The sequence below is a fragment of the Cydia fagiglandana genome, chromosome 11 (genome assembly GCF_963556715.1).
Source record: "Cydia fagiglandana chromosome 11, ilCydFagi1.1, whole genome shotgun sequence".
NCBI classification, from domain to species: Eukaryota; Metazoa; Arthropoda; class Insecta; order Lepidoptera; family Tortricidae; genus Cydia; species Cydia fagiglandana.
The window spans coordinates 3,997,485-4,016,346 of NC_085942.1; the positions used below are offsets into that span (position 1 = coordinate 3,997,485).

The following is an 18,862-nucleotide window of genomic DNA, read 5'->3' on the forward strand; positions in this document are numbered from 1 at the left end:
GCACGCGTTGGTTGTGGTACTTCGGCTACTTGTGCTTTTACTGTGCATTCCTCGTGTTTCTGTCCTTTCTTTTGGCTATCCCACGCGGTGAAAGTAATAACAGTTATTACTTTTTCTTCAAACCCTTCCTGGATACCGTTTCCTCAGTGAAGCGAGAAATCGCGGAGAGGTTGCAACTTGAACTTTACAAACTCTTCAAAAACAAGCAAGATGGTAAGTCCACGTGTTTATTGTTATGATGTTCGCTTTCTACAGAAGGTTAGCATTTTTTCTACTTTCCTTAACATTTTAAAACCTATAAAAATAGGAAACGTAAATAAGTCGGAGAAGTGAATAAAGTTTTGAGGTTATATATTAACCGCGCACATGCGTTTGGTTATGAAACCCTGAACAAACGTGGGTTTCAATTTAAAACATATTAATGGATATCCCTTCTTTTATTGGTAACAAAAAAGTTCTAACAAAAAGTTTAAACACAAGGATTTATCACTCGTATTGTCTTCATTATTTCAGAGCGAAACCGAAGCGGCAGTTAACCCTAAAGCGTACCCGCTGGCCGACGCGCCGTTGACCAGCAAGATGCTGAATCTGGTCCAACAGGCAGCTAACTACAAGCAGCTTCGTAAAGGTGCTAATGAAGCTACGAAGACCCTGAACAGAGGGCTCGCTGAGTTCATTGTTATGGCTGCTGACGCAGAGCCCTTGGAGATTGTACTACACATTCCGCTGCTCTGTGAGGATAAGAATGTTCCCTATGTCTTTGTCCGGTCCAAGCAAGCTTTGGGCCGTGCGTGCGGAGTCTCCCGCCCTATCGTGGCGTGCTCTATTACAATTAATGAAGGCTCGCAACTGAAGCCTCAGATTCAGAGTATTCAGCAAGAAATTGAAAGACTTTTAGTGTAAGAGTGTGTGCAAAAGAGATGTATTTTCTTAAATATAATAAGCTTTAAACTGTTTTGTTTTTTTCTTTGTTTAAAACCTTTACGGGTGGATTCATGAAAGTCTGGTTTGCAGTTAATTATTATTTCATGGTCAATACATAGTACTCTTAGGTTGAGTGTGTTAGGCTTAGATCCATAGACAACAGCTTTCTTCATACTGAAGATAATGGTGCATAGCACCCTACACACGGTCTGTTTCCTGGCACCCCCTTTACTTAGTGTTTGGATGGGAGTATAATTTAGGAATCAGGCTATTCAGACTACATCAAATAATTTGCGTCGTCTCGCTGTGACTCTGTACTTGAAGTTGTAATGTAAGTTACTTAAGCTACTCTTTCAAATTAAATAATAGGTAAGTATCCAAGAAAGATTACTTTAGGTCATGAGCCCAAGTTGAAATAAGTAAACAAACATAACAAAATACATTTATTATTGCATATCATAATAATATTAACATTATTTGGCCCCAATTTACAATTTAACAATAATAATTTTCATCTAAGGACTGTATCGTTTATTATAAATACAACTTTACTTAGCCGTTTTTTCTGGTATTATGTTTTTATTAAAAAATTACACATATAGTTTAATTAGTGCTTTAATAATAAGTAACATTTCGTCCTGGGAGATCACGTAAAGCATATGGTTTGGACAATATTTACCCAATCCTCCCGAGTAACTACAACGATTTCGGACAAATACTACAAGAAAATTTACGGTTTGCGAACAAGATAAGTATTACACAAAAAAAATCGTACTATGTAAACAGCAATTACATATGATTCGTAAAGCGAAACATCTGGGCATAGTCTAATCATTTCTTTTAGTTGGAAAAAAAGTTTTGGATCTGTGCTTGGTGGCCTTTTTGAAAATATGGCATGTTACTTACGACAACCCCGACTTTGGTATACAATATAACCATCATGGAGCGTTTCTATCGACCTGTTCTAGCCATGGTTCAACGCCATGAATGTCCGTTAGGCTTTGGATTTCGGTAGATTCTTTTAGCTGTTTCCGTCATTTCCCTGGCGTCAGAAATTGACGGGAATCCAAAATGTTGCATAAAAAGTCGTTTTCATGTAAAGATAAAATACACCACATTTATTCTGTGGATGTTCAATTGAGCAATCATGAAAAGGACACTTAGATGGCATATTTTGGCAGCATATTAACCTTTTGTTTCTTTAAATCGTACTAAGGAATCGGTGAAATAGTCTCAAATTAAGCTCGATAGGCTTGTCCGAATTACATTTGCTAGAAGGTATTAAAATCATCATAAAGTCCCTAAAATAAAATAAATGTAAAACATTCTTATATCAGATATGTCTTAAAAATACCCCCAGATTATACCTTAAGAACATAGTAATACAAAATAATACACACGTCAACAGTTAGACCAGGTTTTATCTGTATTTATAATAAACGATACAGTCCTTAAGTTGAGATCAAAATTGGAAGAATTTCTTTACGCGCAAATCCCAGTTGCTCTCCCACCGAGACATTTGGAACTTTTCTAACTCCTTTCTCATATCTGCTGCTACCTGCAAAAGCACCAATAAAATATGGATTTATTGTAGCTTACAAGAAGAGGATAATTTTAAGCCTTTGCCTCTAGCAGACTCTAAACATTGTTTACATTTTATGAAAAGATTTCTATATAACTCCTCAGGTAATGCAGCATATGGTGTTAACTGCAATCTAAGGTAAATTTTAGCCTAACCTTTTAGCTTACATTTTAACCTTTTGACCGTAAAGACGTACTGACGCGCGCGGGTACAGCCCGATATCATTACCGGCAAAGCAACAATGGTAAAACCAAGTTGAACATCTAGGATCAATTTGAGAGCAACATACACTGAGGTGAGGTTGAGTTACACTGAGGTAAGTTACCCCCACTCACGTTAATAGACTGTAGGCAGTCTCAATAACAAAATATGAATTTTACCTTATTCTGTTCATGATTATTGGGAAAGTCTTCAAACCATGCAATAATCCGCTTCGAGAGCTCATCACTATTCTTGAATGTGTATCCATTTACACCATTTTCTACCAATTCATCAATGCTGAAATGAAAAACTTGCGTATTAAGAAATTGTGCGGAAATTTCTCTTAATTTTATATGGGGATCCGATTTTTTCCGTCACTAAAACGAAAGTTTACTTAATTATTTCTTATCTGAAATTTCCAAGATCTTTTCCAGCTTTTCTTTATGCAAGAAGAATTTTTTTATGCAACTTCTGTAGAAAAGACAGTGATGACTGTGGCTAGGCAAAAGAGAGGGATACTGTTATATGTCTCTAAAGAACAAGGACTGAATTACCTATCTAAATTCTTCCACTTATATACAATAATAGTGATTCTTAACAAGTAAGTATATTGATACAGCCCAAGTAACTAAAATCATGCATGGGCAAATTTTTCAAACATTAAATTTTTGCAAAACTTAACCCACCAGCTAAACTCATACGCGCACACTGGCAACCCAGCCCCAAACATATCCACAACCTTCATTGGCAAGTCTAAACCCGATGAGCTGGTATGAAGGCACACTCCTAGGTCTGCACTAGCCACCATGGTGGGATAATCAGCCGCTTCCAGCCAAGGCGTGACTACTTTAATGTGTTGCCAGTTTTTAGAGGTGATGAGGTCTATGTAGTGTTGCTTCATTGGCCCTTTACCGGTTATTACGCAGATCAGTTTGGGCAGCTTCTTCGTTACGTCGAATGTGGTTTCGTAAACTGAAAAATTTACATGTTTATTAAGATTCTATTTCTAAAACAATTTAGAATTGTGTTTGCAATGTTACAAGAGCAGAAGGCAGCTATCAAGTCATAAGTCAAGTTGCAGAATATTACAAGAACTCTTACTGTGTGAGAATCCTGACCCCCGTCAAATTATTATGAATTATTATGTTTCAAGGCCTGACATTGACCTGAGTTGTGTTTATTTAAGAAATACATCCATGAATCAGTAAAAAATCACCTTGAAGTGCTTCCATCAAAATTCCAAAGTCTTCATCTGGTGTCCAGCTAGTGCTACTAAAAAGAAGTCCAGGAGCATCTGCCCTCATCTCCACCTTGTTGTTCACAAAGTTAGTGAATGCAGTCTTTGTGACCATGTCTCCCGCAGGATGGTTGAGCAGTTCTCTCCCTGGACAGCTGAACTCGGGGTATTGCTGACTTATTTTGAGGAACCATTGGTGTTTTTCTTCTAGTGTTATAGGGTGGAAGATTTTTGGAGGTCTGTCGTAGAGGACTGTTGCCCTGAAAATGGGTTAATAATGAGATAAGTTCATAGGAATTTAAGCAAGAGGTATGCTAAGAAAAGGTAGGCTTGACATCATTATGCTTGACACTGTTATAATTTTTATGTCTTGAGAAATAAATTAAGATAGTTGCAAATTTGTGTAATTTCATTGCTGTTTCCTTTCTGTCTAAAGCCTATTAGTCAGTTTAAGATTATTATTTGATGTCAATATTTAGGTGCAACTGGGCGACAAGTGTTATGCACATTCACTTATTATCAGTGATAATTACAAACAAACAATTTAATTTAATTACTGAAGTTATCAAATAATTTTACCTATTACCTTTATCTTATATGATGAAATAGCTAACCAACTTACTCTATTCCCCAGTTCTGGATCAAATCTGCCTTCATAGCATATGTCACACACATATTGTGGTGTGCGGATTGCCCGAAGTACCTCTCCAATGCCGTCGCTACCTTCAACAACCATCTATTCGGCGAAGCAAGAGCCATTATAGAATACGCATAGTTATGCCAGTCAATAATAAACTTAGTCTTAGTTAATAAGCAGTAGAACCTACAAACTGGCAATGTGGGGATCGCAGGCGGGTTCTGGCACAGCAGATAATGGCATTTACCGGTTATAAACAATGTTAGAAGCAAACTTATCGTCTGCCATATCGCTTTCATCGCGTACTGAATTATCTTCGGCCCTCGGTTAAATACCAATGGATACAGCTTTGTTATCGTGATATGCTCGTGCTCTAATATCTCGGGTAGTGGTTTACTGTCTAAGTAGCCTATTATATTTACATTTAGACCGCTATTGGCGAGTGATAGAGCGTGATATTGCATTCGTGGACTGCGCCCGATGTCTCCAAGCACGACAACTTTTGCAGTCTTTTGCGGTTTTTCAGTCATGGTGTGCAAGTTTAGATTGGTATATTGATTACGATATATTAAGTTTCAGAAAGAAGGAACTTTTTCAAAACAAGGGACACGACATTCGGCACAGCACAGATGTGACACTTTTGACATTTATGCCATGACAAGCATGACAGCAGCAGTATTAAGGGATGCCATGCTAGACGAACTTTTTCCCGAATTTACTGCATATACACGGTGGGCTGGCAAAGTAGTCACCTAGAAAAGTGTATCGATTTTGATAGCTCACGCAGAGTAAATGTTATTTATATGTCATTATTTGATAGAAGTCTGACGTTTAAAATAACACTTGCACTGCGTCGGCTATAAAAATCGCTGCAGACTTTTCTTAGTATAACTATAAAACCCGACAGATTTTAAAGGCGTATTCTTACTAAAATGTCATACAAAGTTTTATGAAATCGGTCTCGTTTAGAGATTATGACATTTCTTGTGAACATTTGTTTCTGTAATAACTGAAGTAAAAAGAAATGACGTGTCGTATGCAAAAAACGCCAATCATTTTTTTGCACCAAAAAACAAAACAACAATAACAAAAAAAATTAACTATTTTTTTTGCCGAATCTGACTAAAACATATATACAATTATTTGCTCCTTCTCCTTATGACCTCAGGACAGGAATGCGTGGTTAAAATTTTACGGGTTTTACCAGCCCATGCTGTATATGTATATAGGTACTCGTAGGTAGAACGATTACAATCATCTAATGGAGGCTCACCATATCCATTTACTTACATACCTATTTGTTTTACTCTTTGCGACGTCCTGTATATGTTTGCAGTCCTTTTAGAGCAGCGGTCGGCAACCCACGGCCCGCGGGCCAAATGCGGCCCGCCGACCTCTCGCTCGCGGCCCGCGAGCCTCCCTGGCTATTTTGTATGTAATACTGACCAACGAAAATGTCTGCTAAAGTCTCAAATATTACCAAAGTGCGGCCCGCGTCATCTTCGTTAACTACTATGTGGCCCTTGGCTGCTAAAAGGTTGCCGACCGCTGTTTTAGAGTTATGTGTTTGCCTGTGAGGTGTTGCGATAGTCAGTATTGGTCGGTGTCCAGGTGGAAGAATTTTACGCACAGTCAGATCAAATTCACAATTTAATTTGGCACGTATTTAACCGGTAACGGTAACTAATTAATCGAATTTGGGTAGTTTAAAATAATAGAAATGGGTGCTAAAATTAATAGTTTGGCAACAAAAACGGAGCCTTAAAATATATCAATATGAGTTGTATTTTAATGCCGTTACAGCTTTTGTTTATTTTTAGGCAGGTACCAAATATTTATTTGGCAACTGAATTATTATATTGGCAACTATTTATGAAGCACATTTTAAAAAGAAAACGGCTATCTATTAATTTAAAGATGAAGTTCTTTTAAAATATTTTGTTTGTCACTACACGGTCAACCTAACACGCTCCTCCTCGCTTCGCTCGTCGTCGCACCTATCTCTTGACTCTGTGGTAACTATTGAAATTAGTAATTAAAAATTTAAAGACCTAATGGTATAATGGCCATTAGATGTTTCATGATAAGGAATTTCGACTATAAGTATAGCAAGTATAGTAGGGTATTATTGGTAAATAAATTTGTGGTGTTTTATGGATTAGGAAATTTGTTAATTTAAAGTACTAGGTATGCGTTATTTACGCAGCGACGATTGGCCAATTTAATTTGCACCTTAAAATTGAATTGTCAATTTAATCAGATATGCGAAAAATTGTCGTGTCTGCTTATTGCTTTAGTTTAGACGTATAATGCCAAAGCATCCCGACTATATTTTATTTATTTATGACGAATGTTATTTTTCCTGTTTTGTTTTTTGAACAATAAAGTGTTTTACTACTACTACTATTATATTTTTCCCCTATGAGAAGGGTATTTTTAATGCTCTTGCAACATTTATCTTGGCGTTGGACTAGTGTGCGTTCGAAAACTACATTATAATTAAAGATTTTTTTTTTAAAGAGTAAACCAAAATTTTAAAATAGCTTCATAGCTACACATAATATTAAATATTGTTATAAACATAAATTTGTATTTATATAACAACTAGAATATCTTTGCAGAATTAACTCCAGTCCAGTAGAACACCACTGTTTTTCTGTAAAACCAAATGATAAATGAACGTGCATTAAATGACATGTTCGTGTCAATTGTCATGTCAAGTCTAAACTTCAAAGTTCAATAAAAACCAGAACCAACCAAAACAACTGTGATTTATTATGCGGAGCTTTGCGTGGTAGTTATTTTGCATAATGTCGAAGGTACTAATAATCAGGCACCTTCCCACGGCGTTGACGCTTAAAGAAAAGGAGCAACTGTTAAAGCATTTTGGCGCCGAAAAGGTTTGGGAGCCTTCTTCCAAAAGGAACTATACTTTCGCCGCTTTTTCTTCCGAACACATAGCTCAGCAGTCTCTATACCGTCTGCATCAACTCGAAATAGCTAATAGGAGGCTGGTTGTTGAGTATTCATTCGAGAAAGAACCAGCGACGCAAAAGAAAGACGATGACGAACGTAGTTCACTCACTACAAAACATGTAAAAGAATTCCTTAGAAGGTTAAACGCTTGGAATCCTTCAGTCGATTTTTACCAGCCTCCTCTTAATTATATAAAGTACAAATACCCAGATATATCCCCAAAAATAATTATAAACATTATTCATGCTTTAGTATCACACAAACCACTGTATGTTCAAACTTTACACTTAATGAACAAAATGTGTCTTCAAACACCTTTCAATGAGAATAGTAAAGCGATGGACTACTTCAAGGAAACTTTTAGAGAGTTCTTCCTTGATCAAATAATGGAAATACCAGTTCCTGATTTACCAGAGCAGCCTGAAAGTGAACCGGAATCAGAATTATCAAGCGATGAGACAGAGCGTGAAAAACATCACCAACCAGCCGTGAGCAAGAGAAAACATACTTTACCAGTGACTAGAAAGAGGCCAGCTGCAGTTCTAAAAACAGCTGTATTACCTAAAGTTAAGAAAACAGTTGTCAGTCAAGAAGAAGTATTTGAAATGGTTGCACCAGTCGAGCCTAAAAAAATATCTTTAGTTGTTCATCAAGATGCATTGCAGAAAGCATCTGAGGAAACAGAAGTTGTCGGAGAACTTGGGAAGTTTCAGAAAGAGGATGAACCTGTGGAGGAAGAAGCTCCTACGGAAGAACCAGATCTACCTACTATAACGAAGAATGAATTGCTACGTAACAGGATATCACGAAGCGACATGAAAGTAATGAAGGTGTTTAAGAACTATCATCCGGGACAGCCGTCAATGAGGCTTTATATTAAGAATTTAGCAAAGTCAGTAACTGAACAGGAGCTAAAGAGAATTTACCGACGTTACATTGAAGGTGTGTCAGAAGAAGAGCAGATAGGGTTTGATGTAAGAGTCATGCAAGAGGGTAGAATGAAGGGACAGGCATTTGTGACATTCCCTTCCGAGAGGATGGCAGAGAAAGCTCTTAACGAGACTAATGGATATATGCTGAAAGAGAAACCTATGGTTGTGCAGTTTGCAAGAGCTGCTAATAAAACTGTTCAATAAAAACTGGTTTTAATCCTCATTTTTCTTCTTCTTCTTCGTGGTTGTGACCTCATGTCTGAGGGACGTGACTCCTATGGGTTATTCTTCCTACCACTGCTCTCCAGGCCTCTCGATCTTCGGCCATCTGCATTGTTGCCTGGAGCGAAGTCTGGGTAATATTTTGTACCACATCTGACCATCTACTGGGTGCACGCCCTCTACTCCTTCGTCCGTCGACACTCCCGGTAATAATGCACCTTTCTAGCGTGTCCGTGCCGCGTCTGACTGTGTGGCCGAAGAATTTGAGGACTCTTTGGGTACAGATGGTGGATAGCCTTGTGGTGATATTGAGCTCCTTTAAGATAGACTCGTTTGTGCGGCGTTCAGTCCAAGATATATTCAGCATTCTGCGCCAGCACCACATCTCGAACGCGTCTATCCTTCTAAGTGCCCGGGCTTTCAGTGTCCAAGTCTCGGAAGCATACAGGAAGATTGAGAAGATTAGGGTATGCATGAGCTTTATCTTTGTTTTGCGGTTAATTCCTCGGTTCCTCCAGATCTTCTCAAGTCGCTTCACTGCTGCTTTTGCCATCTGACCTCGCCTGACTATCTCCTGATCACAGTCCCCGTCATCGCTAATTTGTGATCCTAAGTAAACAAACTTGCGTACTGAATCAAGGTCACGTAGCTCGTTGGTTCTCTGTGGATGGCCGCTCCGGTTGACAAACATCAGTTTGGTTTTACTTCGATTGATCAGAAGACCATATTCTGCGCTGATGCGATCAATCCGGTCCAGTATATCGGCGAGTTCAGCTTCCGTCGAGGCTATGATTGTGGTGTCATCAGCAAACCGCAGATTATTCAGGAGGTAGCCGCCAATGCGTATCCCGCCTTGCTGGTTCTCTAAAACCCTACGCATGATATGTTCACCGATTAGATTGAACAATTGCGGTGACAGGATACATCCTTGACGCACCCCGCGTTCCGATTGGAAAGGTTCAGACACACACTCCCCTATCCTCACCCTGGATCTACCACTGAGGTAGAGGTTTTGGACCAGAAAGGTTAGGTGATCTGGCACCCCCATTTCGCTCATCACCTCGAACATTTTCTTCCAGCTGATGCAGTCGAAGGCCTTTGCATAGTCTATGAAGCACATAGCGGCACTGATGTTATGTTCCCTACACTTTTCTATCACCAACCTAATGTTGAGGATTTGCTCCCGTGTCCCTCTTCCTCTCACAAAGCCTGCCTGTTCTTGTGGAATCTGTCTCGCTATAAAGGATTCCAGTCTTTTGTTCAGGATGTGTAGGAGAATTTTGCTGGCATGCGAAATGAGCGAAATGGTGCGATAGTTTTCGCACTTGCGGGTAGATCCTTTCTTGTGCAGGGGCACCACAGATGATTCTGTCCAGTCTTCCGGCCACTGGCCGGTTCTCCAGACTTTTAGGCAGATTGTGTGAATAATGTTTACTCCTTCCGGTCCTAAGTTCTGAATCATTTGCGTGGTAACTCCGTCACTGCCGCATGCTTTATGCTTCAGTTTCCGGATGGCAGACTCTACTTCGTGCAGGAGGATATCGGGCTCCCTTTCTGCGTAGTCCAAATATTCTTCCTCTTCGCATAAAGTGTTATTATCACAGTATAACTGCTGACAATATCCTCTCCACCTTTCCAGAATTGTCGTCTTGTCCATCAAAGGTGTTCCATTGTTGCTCTCTATGGTCCAGTGTTTAGGTTTAAACTCGTTCTCATTTTTAGGGGAACCCTTTGTGTGGAACTCTAAGGGCCCCCCCACATCTGGTGTCTATCGAGCGGCGTCTGTCGGCGTCGGTCCAGCGCTTTGGAAAATGACGTCGCTGCGCAGTTGCGTCGACGCTGCGTCGACGTTGCGTCGACGTCGGCCATAGAATTGTAGACGCCGACGCTCGAAAGACGCCAGATGTGGGGGGGCCCTTAGAGTTCCACACAAAAGGTAAAATGGGGCCCTGTTACTAAGGCTCCACTGTCAGTCTGTATTTCATGAACTATGATAGTTATAATTATTAGAACATGAACTTAAGACAGCTGAAATATTCACAGATGATGTATTTCTGTTGCTTTCACAGATGATGAGTTTCTGATTTTGTTGATTTTAATTCCAATAATGGTCTTCCCTGTTATACTAATTACGTAACACACATAGGCTAGAAAATAACAGGAACTCATAGTCTCCATAAAAGGATTGTGTGCTACTCTACAGCGGCGCCACCATAACGAATACCAATGAATTATATGGTAAAATGATGTACCTAAAATGTTTATGGCTGTACCGGTGATAGGAAACGAAATAATCATTGAAAGTGCGCCGCTGCTGGGGAGCATACTCCCACCACACAGTACTCATAGATATAAATGATATTAGCAATTTTTTTCTTATGTAAATTGATGTATTCACTACAGGGACCAGGGGCGTATTTTGAAATTTGGTGCCCCGGGCCAATACGTTCCGCCGCCCCACAAGTCAAGGAAGAAAAACAATGCAATCTCCAGGGGCGGCATATGCCGCCCCCGGGGGTTGACACCCCGGGCCATGGCCTGGATGGCCCTAGGATAAATACGCCCCTGACAGGGACTAGATAGGGACATTGAAGAGAAGTCTTATTTCCATATACCTATATGGTCTAGTCTAGGACCTTGTCTATAATTTTACAAATACATAGATCGTCATGCACCCAGGGTATAGGTAGTCTTTGAATTAATAAAACAGAATGTAGAAATGATACTTATATTTCCAACAATTCAATAGAATACGGTAAATCTTCACCAGATTCAACTGTTTTAGTATACAGCAGTTTATGCATCAGTGCAATAGTGCTATTGACCACGTCTAGGTCTTGAATTAGGTCTTTAATGACCGCTAATGTCTGCGTCAGCACCTCTGTCACCTTCTCGTCTTTCGTCATCAAGTATTGCTGGTAGAAAGCGTCCATAAGCACCATACACCAGTCCAAAAGTTTATTTTCTTCAACTTCCACACCTTTTCCTGTCTTTAGCAAACATGCTACATATGCTAATAAGAATAGAGAGTTATCCATAGACATATTACTCCTTAGATAAGTTAGCATGAAAGAATCGCTAACTGTTATACCAAGTAGACAGTCAAGAAGATTAAACTCCGACACATATTTGCTATACGCAGCAACAACTTTGTTGCTAATTGAACCATCTTCTTTAATCGTTTTCATTTCATTAATTGTTTTCATTACATGGTTTATTAAAAGCACAACCACTGATTCAGGGACATCTTTAAACTCCTTTAAAATATCAATTATTCTCTCACAATCAATGTTGGATTCTTCAAATATATTATTAATGACTTGTGCACAAAGAGTCCTTTCAGATAATCCCTGTTTCAACGGTTTACCGTTCCAAGTTAATTGCGATTCGGATTTGTTTGTCGAAGATCCCCAATCGGCAATTTCTAAGCAATCATCTTCGACGATTTCATGCGAGCCTAGTAAGCTCGACAGGTGGCGTTTCTCTTCAATGACATAGGGTAGTATTCCGATATGGTTTGAAGCTTCGAGAATAATCCTTTCATCAAAACAGTACAGTTTAGCATCGGCGGTGTACATTTTCATAGGATATTTGCAGGATCCGATGTTGAGTTGGACGTTGTAGGCGACTATGATCGCTCCGTCGCGGTCCGAGTTGCTGCCGAAGGCCACGATGTGGTTCTGGCCCATCCAGCTGAGGGAGACGCGGGAAGGCGCGGACACCCACGGGATGGTGCCTATAGACATCCAGAAGCGCCTGGATAGATTGTATGCGGTCATTTTGGAGTCGCTCCCTGAAATGAAAAAAAAAAAAGGTTGTATTTATTCCTGCTTTCACATACAAATACGAGATGCATAGAAAGTAAATTACGTCCACGATAGCGTTTATGTCAATGCCAAACTGATGGTAGCCGTACTGGTGCACGCGCATTTCATCTTTGATTTTGGCACCTATTTAGCGCAATTCATGCCTGCAAGGTAACTTTGTTACACCTAAACCAGGACCGCACGCACGCACGCACGGAGCGTACGCACTCGCCGCCTCAGAGGATGATGAGTTGTGAGAGAGTGTGTGTGAGACAACATATGTAACTTTGAGTAGGTAGGTGCGTAGTAGAGAAAGCGCTGATGTTGTTTGTCCGCCTTCTTTTAAAGTACGAATTGCCACGTCAGCCTAACGGGCGTACAGCTCTCAACTGTCCATCCGTGGACCTTATGCTTTTTGTAATAAGGTTTACGAACTGCTGTATCAGGTAGTATATTGCTAAGTTTGACGCTGCCGCCGACCGCCATACATTTGTTTATGTATGTCGGTATGGTGGTCGGCGTCAGCGTCAACACGACCTAGAAAGGCAGATTATCTTGGGCCAAATGGAGGTCAGGCGAGCGCGAGGAAAAGCACCCACGAGATGGTCTGATGTTGTGAAGAGGGTGGTTGGCGGCAACATGCAGTGCGTGACCCATATGGCCTATGATCGCACACTGTGGAGACGGAGACGTAGCATACATGGTCGCGATCCTCGGCCAGGAACTCTCGGCTCGGACCGAGGAAGAAGTCAGCGTCAAGCGTGCGTCCCGTGACCCTCTTGTCGCGGAGATCGCGAAGACTCTTATTATGGTATGTATCTTATCTGTCACTCTTAGCGTACTTTCACTGGTAACACTGGCAATCGAGGTTGGCCAGTGTCATGTGTGAAGGCTCCTCTTCACGTTGGGCCAACGCCAACGCCAACGAGGGACGCATTTATGCGTTAGAGGGAGCAAGTGATATTGCTATCTCATTCTACCGCATGGCTGCGTCCCTCGTTGGCGTTGGCGTTGGCCCAACGTGAAGAGGAGCCTTGACAGCGAGGAAGATGGCGGGAACCGAGTTGAGACAAGTTGAGAGAGGTCGTCTGAATTTCTGGTACGTAAGATGTGGTGACGCCGTGGCGCGTGCATCACGTACAGGAGATTCTTGGTAAGCGAAACATATCTATATTTTGATATATATGGGTATTGTAGTGACCTTGAATTAGCGACGACCTTGAGATCTATATGAGTTGAAGAATTGTCTGATATTCTTTGTATGTAGCTCGAGTTTGAATGTATTTCCAAGTGAGGTGGCTAGAGTTTATCGGTTTGAGTTACTGGAGGTTTCTATATGGAGGCTGATGGATGAGCTGTAGGGATTGTTGTGGAGGCTCGTCGGGGACCACATGGTCCCCACCTCAGTACTCATCGCATATGAGTTGAGAGAGATATGAGATTCTGAGTTTATGAGAATATATGAGTTGCGGGATGCACGACGAGATCTCCTGTGTTGTGGAGATTCAGTTGTGCCGTGCATCCACCGATATAAGCCACGGGACTTGGGGCCCTTCTAATTTTCCCTGAGAGAGTTGAGGTTACATTCATAACAAGAGATACCTACGAGATTGAGAGGAGATGGAATTGTGCGCCCATCGAGTGTATTGATTCATGGTCATTGCAGTAGCTATTTTATACTATGCTTTAGAGATCCATGTAGCGAGGTTATCTTTACATCCCCCTAATAGTAAAACTCCGCTACACCTCTGGCTGGAGTTATATCTAGAGAAAAACAATTATCACTTACACAGGATGTAGACCGTTTTCTCGGGCGCGTGGATAAGCTGACCAACCACATACACGTTGGGTCGCGTCACCTTGACTCGTTGCAGCTTAGACTTGTCCATGTCTCCTAACTCCACTCTCAACGGGCACTGTATAATCTGAAACACAAATATGTAGAATAGATATAATAGTTTTTTATTCGTAGGTAAACACACAGACAATAGACATACATAAAGAACATAGTGAAAAATAAAGTGTCACGAAATGGCCCCATCTCAGCATGTTGCTGGCGATTTCCAGCGTTGATCTTCCGATGAGAAGATTTCACTATATTAACTTTAAAAATGAAGAGGGACAGGGTCAGGGATCTTTCAATTTGACGAAGGCATTATTTCCCCTCACTGAGCCAACATGGAGATTATTTTCTATTGCAGCCATGTTGCAAATGTTGCACCTAGTATCACACCTCATAACTCACATAAGCTATGAGTCATAACATAATCCTACTCTTGACAACATAGCATTATGTTGTTGCCTTTCCTTAGTGACTATAAAATTTCATAAGCATCCCTGATAGTCGTCTTGCTGTCATGCATCTATCTTATCTTACCTCATAGTCCTGGTTATTCTGCTCTGCTTCAATGTGCTGACCTCCACAATTTCGTCAGCATTTCTGATAGTTGCCTTAAGAACAACTTCGCCAACTCAGGGACCAGGGGCCCTTAAAGTAGGGACCAACTGAGCCCACGTACGCAACGTACGCAATTCAGTATGAAATCTGGACCCTCAAATTTGTATGCTTAGAAACATACTTGTCATTCATACGCAACTCATGACAAGTGTTTCTAAGCATACAGATTTCAGGGTCCTAATTTCATAATGCATTGCATACATACGTTACGTTGCGTGGGCTCAGAGGGCCTACCGCGAACCACGTCCGACGTGTTAGCTCTCTGTCGCACTTGTAAATTCGTACCTAAGTGTGACAGGGAGGCAACACGTCGAACGCGGTTCGCGGTAGGCCCTCAGTTTGTACCTTTACTGTCATGTGTAGGTATATCTCACCTCATAGTCCTGTTTATTCTTGACAATGCAGCATATGTTGTTCACGCGATCTTTGTAAGTGCTGACGGCCACAATTTCGTCAGCATCCTTAATAGTCGCCTTGCCATCGTAAGAGTTGCGATTTTCGAGCGCGTACGTCAGGGACGCACAGTTTCCATTTGCAAAGATGATCAGCCCTCGTAGTACTCGGAAAATCGGGAGTGGGAACTGAAAAAGATAATGTTGAACTTTGACAAGGACTTCAAAAATCTTTTCTTATTTTTTTGCAAACTACTCAAAAGCGAATAGCTGGTTTGTTAGTGCACGACACCTTGCACTTTGTGACTATGCGCTGAAACTTGGCACAGTTGATTCTTAGCTGGTCATGAGTAGATACAGACCGGGAGACATCGAGAGCCACCTCTCAATTAGTGGGGGGGAGGGGGGAAGTTCGACACTGCCGCACTTCATTTAGAGCTACATTTTTCTAAAACTATACCTATAAGGGCATGTGATATATCATTTTCGGATAAATTAAGGATGAGGAATCTATTTTTAGAACAAAAAAATGCACTTTCTAACAAAAATTTTATCTAATATTATAGCATTTAAGCAAACAACATACATTCAACAACATGATATTTATTTTATTATTTTATTATTATTTGTGAAGCAGGCAGGCAGTTGAAATAACTGATAATGCCTGTATCTAGAGCCATCAAGTTCAAGTTTGTGTCCATTTTTTATAATAAATATGAAAGAGATACTTGTAAATAAATGTTATTTTACATTCATGAAACCCTCTTTACCAAAGTGATATTATTTACCTGCTTTTTCATTTCACTAGTAAAGCTAGAAACAGACACAGTATTGCTTACCTTATACTTCTTAACTTTATCCAAATTGTCTGAATCGTCCTTCCACATTTTTATCGTATTATTGTTAAAGACACCGACATAGCAACTGTTCTCTTTGTCGTAAATGACTGGCGCCGTGATGTGATCCTTGGACGTCCATCCTCCCGTCTGCTTCTGATCTGTAAGCTACATTGTAAACATTTTAAAACATAACCTCACTTTGAAGTAGAAATTCATGTTATATGAATATATAGTAAATATATTTCTTAAACTTTCATTTATAGTGCTTCTTTATGATATTTAAAAGCTTACTTACCCTGTATTTGTTGACCACATTGCGTCCCAACGTAACAACAACAGTTTCTTCCTCCTTATCCTGTGATATTCCGAGGAAACTCTTCTGATCAATTAGGGGACACAGCACATAGTAGCTCTGTAGTTTGGCCATTATTGACGACAAATTCACGTCGCAAATATTTTATAGCATGGATTTTAATGAAATAAAGCACATGGATCTGTTTTGTATTCGCATTACCATGAACTCTATGAAACTGTCATTCTGTCCATTCTGACGACTTCTGCTGTCACTGTCATATAGTGAATGTATGATGATAAAGTCGTTTTTAACGTTAGCTCGAATAGCTCAATTTTGTGTAGGTACAGTCGACCACCCAAGTTTGGAGCTAGAAACAGATAACAAACTTCAAATGTGCGTGTGGTAAAAAACGAAATGACGTTCGTAGACCGAAGTATTTGCTAGTAGTGCTGCCATGCTCAGCTTTTGGAGTTAAACCACAGAATAAATAATAGTACTACCGTACAGAAAGGAAGCTACCTACAAAACCGAAGTTTGACAGCGGTTCAGGGTCGAATCATGCTATCCCTTTCTAATACATGGCACTATCCCTTTCGGCTAATTAGGGTTGCCAAAATTCAAGTGATTATCTTATCTGTGGTCGTGCACGCAAAAGGAAGTCAAGTGGTGCCAACCCTAATAATTGCTCGGAGCAATGCTGAGCCGAGCGGAGCCGAGTTTGGCCGAAGTCAGGAGCTTCGCACCCCTGGTTAAACATAAGTTTGTCGACGTTGCTTTGTTTTTGTTAGCGGTGTTGCTGACTGTGCAACTTCTATTCCGTTCCACCCATTTGTGTCGTTCACGTTCAAGGTCGCGTATTATCGTTAGTCCCCAATTCCATTACATCACTATTTATAATTTTATTCTCAAGTTCTTATCACATGTGCACGAATACCTATTTGCTTATCAATCAAGTTTAAATTGGAGTTTATAATATTTGCTCACTTTCTGATCGGAAGTCGTCCGGGGTGCACGTCCAATAAGCCGGTATTCAACATGTCCACAGCTGGAAAAGTGATCAAGTGCCAAGCGGCGGTCGCCTGGGAGGCCGGCAAACCTCTTTCCATCGAAGAAATCGAAGTGGACCCTCCTAAAGCGGGCGAAGTCCGCGTCAAGATCACCGCAACCGGCGTGTGCCACACCGATTCTTACACGCTATCCGGAAAGGACCCGGAGGGTGTGTTCCCTGTTATTTTGGGGCACGAAGGCGGTGGAATCGTCGAGAGCGTCGGCGCGGGCGTCACCGCGTTCAAGGCCGGCGACCACGTCGTCCCGCTATACGTGCCGCAGTGCAAGTCTTGCAAGTTCTGCCTCAACCCGAAAACTAACCTCTGCCAGAAGATCCGTATCACCCAGGGCCAAGGAGTGATGCCTGATGGCACCCGCCGCTTCCGCTGCAAAGGTAAAGAGCTCTACCACTTCATGGGCTGCTCCACTTTCAGCGAATACACTGTTGTCTCTGAAATTTCTCTCTGCAAAGTCAATGAAAAAGCTGCTCTGGACAAGGTCTGCTTGCTCGGCTGCGGCATCCCCACTGGCTATGGTGCTGCTCTGAACACTGCTAAAGTTGAGCCCGGCTCCAACTGCGCTATCTTTGGTCTCGGAGCTGTCGGTTTGGCTGTTGCTCTGGGCTGCAAAGCTGCTGGGGCTAAGAGAATCATCGGTGTCGACATTAACCCTGACAAGTACGAGGTTGCGAAGAAATTCGGCGTCAACGAATTCGTCAACCCTAAGGATTACGAGAAACCCATCCAGCAGGTGCTGGTTGACTTGACTGATGGTGGTTTAGATTACACTTTTGAATGCATTGGTAATGTTAACACCATGCGGGCAGCTCTCGAGGCTTGCCACAAGGGCTGGGGAGTGTCTGTGATCATTGGTGTGGCTGCAGCTGGAGAAGAAATCAGCACCCGTCCATTCCAGCTGGTCACCGGTCGCACATGGAAGGGAACGGCTTTCGGAGGATACAAGAGCATTGACAGCGTACCCAAGCTTGTGGAGGAGTACCTGTCCAACAAACTGCCTATTGACCAATTTGTGACCCATAATGTGCCTCTTAAGGAGATCAATGAAGCCTTCCACTTAATGCACACTGGCAAGTCCATCCGTGCTGTTGTCCAACTTTAAACTGCAATTTATGTTCAGTGCTGAGCACTTTATGAAGCCTAGTTATACTCACAAATTTATATATCGTATAAAACATATAATGTAAAGCATTTATTGTATGTTAACCCAGTTGTATGTTTGTAACAGCATTTTTGGTGTTTGAATACTCTATATTTTTTACACTATCTTTTGTTTTATTGTCACTCCCTAGTGAAT

The 18,862-nt window shown here is 41.1% G+C and overlaps 5 protein-coding genes across 5 annotated transcripts; 3 read left to right on the plus strand and 2 right to left on the minus strand.

The window, feature by feature from the left end:
• On the plus strand, nucleotides 1-955 carry LOC134668493 (NHP2-like protein 1). Its single transcript, XM_063525941.1, has 2 exons — nucleotides 1-213; nucleotides 514-955. Exons 1-2 carry the CDS (start codon nucleotides 211-213, stop codon nucleotides 901-903), a joined length of 393 nt encoding a protein of 130 aa, XP_063382011.1. The 5' UTR covers nucleotides 1-210; the 3' UTR covers nucleotides 904-955.
• Nucleotides 956-2,376: 1,421 nt separating this feature from the next.
• Nucleotides 2,377-5,222, minus strand: LOC134668734 (chitobiosyldiphosphodolichol beta-mannosyltransferase). Its single transcript, XM_063526176.1, has 5 exons — nucleotides 4,567-5,222; nucleotides 3,924-4,204; nucleotides 3,394-3,679; nucleotides 2,887-3,004; nucleotides 2,377-2,482 (listed from the first exon to the last, which is right to left on the minus strand). Exons 1-5 carry the CDS (start codon nucleotides 5,109-5,111, stop codon nucleotides 2,387-2,389), a joined length of 1,326 nt encoding a protein of 441 aa, XP_063382246.1. The 5' UTR covers nucleotides 5,112-5,222; the 3' UTR covers nucleotides 2,377-2,386.
• A 2,112-nt stretch (nucleotides 5,223-7,334) lies between these two features.
• Nucleotides 7,335-8,704, plus strand: LOC134668735 (RNA-binding region-containing protein 3). Its single transcript, XM_063526177.1, has one exon. The coding sequence runs from the start codon at nucleotides 7,392-7,394 to the stop codon at nucleotides 8,691-8,693; it is 1,302 nt and encodes a 433-aa protein (XP_063382247.1). The 5' UTR covers nucleotides 7,335-7,391; the 3' UTR covers nucleotides 8,694-8,704.
• Nucleotides 8,705-11,425: 2,721 nt separating this feature from the next.
• Nucleotides 11,426-16,743, minus strand: LOC134668738 (nucleolar protein 11). Its single transcript, XM_063526178.1, has 5 exons — nucleotides 16,502-16,743; nucleotides 16,207-16,371; nucleotides 15,350-15,556; nucleotides 14,307-14,442; nucleotides 11,426-12,504 (listed from the first exon to the last, which is right to left on the minus strand). Exons 1-5 carry the CDS (start codon nucleotides 16,631-16,633, stop codon nucleotides 11,438-11,440), a joined length of 1,707 nt encoding a protein of 568 aa, XP_063382248.1. The 5' UTR covers nucleotides 16,634-16,743; the 3' UTR covers nucleotides 11,426-11,437.
• A 514-nt stretch (nucleotides 16,744-17,257) lies between these two features.
• LOC134668739 (alcohol dehydrogenase class-3) lies at nucleotides 17,258-18,831 on the plus strand. Its single transcript, XM_063526179.1, has one exon. It carries the CDS (start codon nucleotides 17,537-17,539, stop codon nucleotides 18,665-18,667), a length of 1,131 nt encoding a protein of 376 aa, XP_063382249.1. The 5' UTR covers nucleotides 17,258-17,536; the 3' UTR covers nucleotides 18,668-18,831.
• Nucleotides 18,832-18,862: the final 31 nt, after the last annotated feature.

Excerpts from the sequence above, each read along its gene's own strand:
- LOC134668734 (XM_063526176.1), bottom strand. The coding sequence starts at position 5,111 with ATGACTGAAAAACCGCAAAAGACTGCAAAAGTTGTCGTGCTTGGAGAC. Across the intron at positions 3,680-3,923 it reads TTTGATGGAAGCACTTCAAG|TTTACGAAACCACATTCGAC; the intron begins GTGATTTTTTAC and ends TAAATTTTTCAG. Across the intron at positions 2,483-2,886 it reads ATAATCATGAACAGAATAAG|GTAGCAGCAGATATGAGAAA; the intron begins GTAAAATTCATA and ends GTGCTTTTGCAG.
- LOC134668735 (XM_063526177.1), top strand. The coding sequence starts at position 7,392 with ATGTCGAAGGTACTAATAATCAGGCACCTTCCCACGGCGTTGACGCTT.
- LOC134668738 (XM_063526178.1), bottom strand. The coding sequence starts at position 16,633 with ATGGCCAAACTACAGAGCTACTATGTGCTGTGTCCCCTAATTGATCAG. Across the intron at positions 16,372-16,501 it reads ATGTGGTCAACAAATACAGG|CTTACAGATCAGAAGCAGAC; the intron begins GTAAGTAAGCTT and ends TTTACAATGTAG. Across the intron at positions 15,557-16,206 it reads ATAAAGTTAAGAAGTATAAG|TTCCCACTCCCGATTTTCCG; the intron begins GTAAGCAATACT and ends TATCTTTTTCAG.
- LOC134668739 (XM_063526179.1), top strand. The coding sequence starts at position 17,537 with ATGTCCACAGCTGGAAAAGTGATCAAGTGCCAAGCGGCGGTCGCCTGG.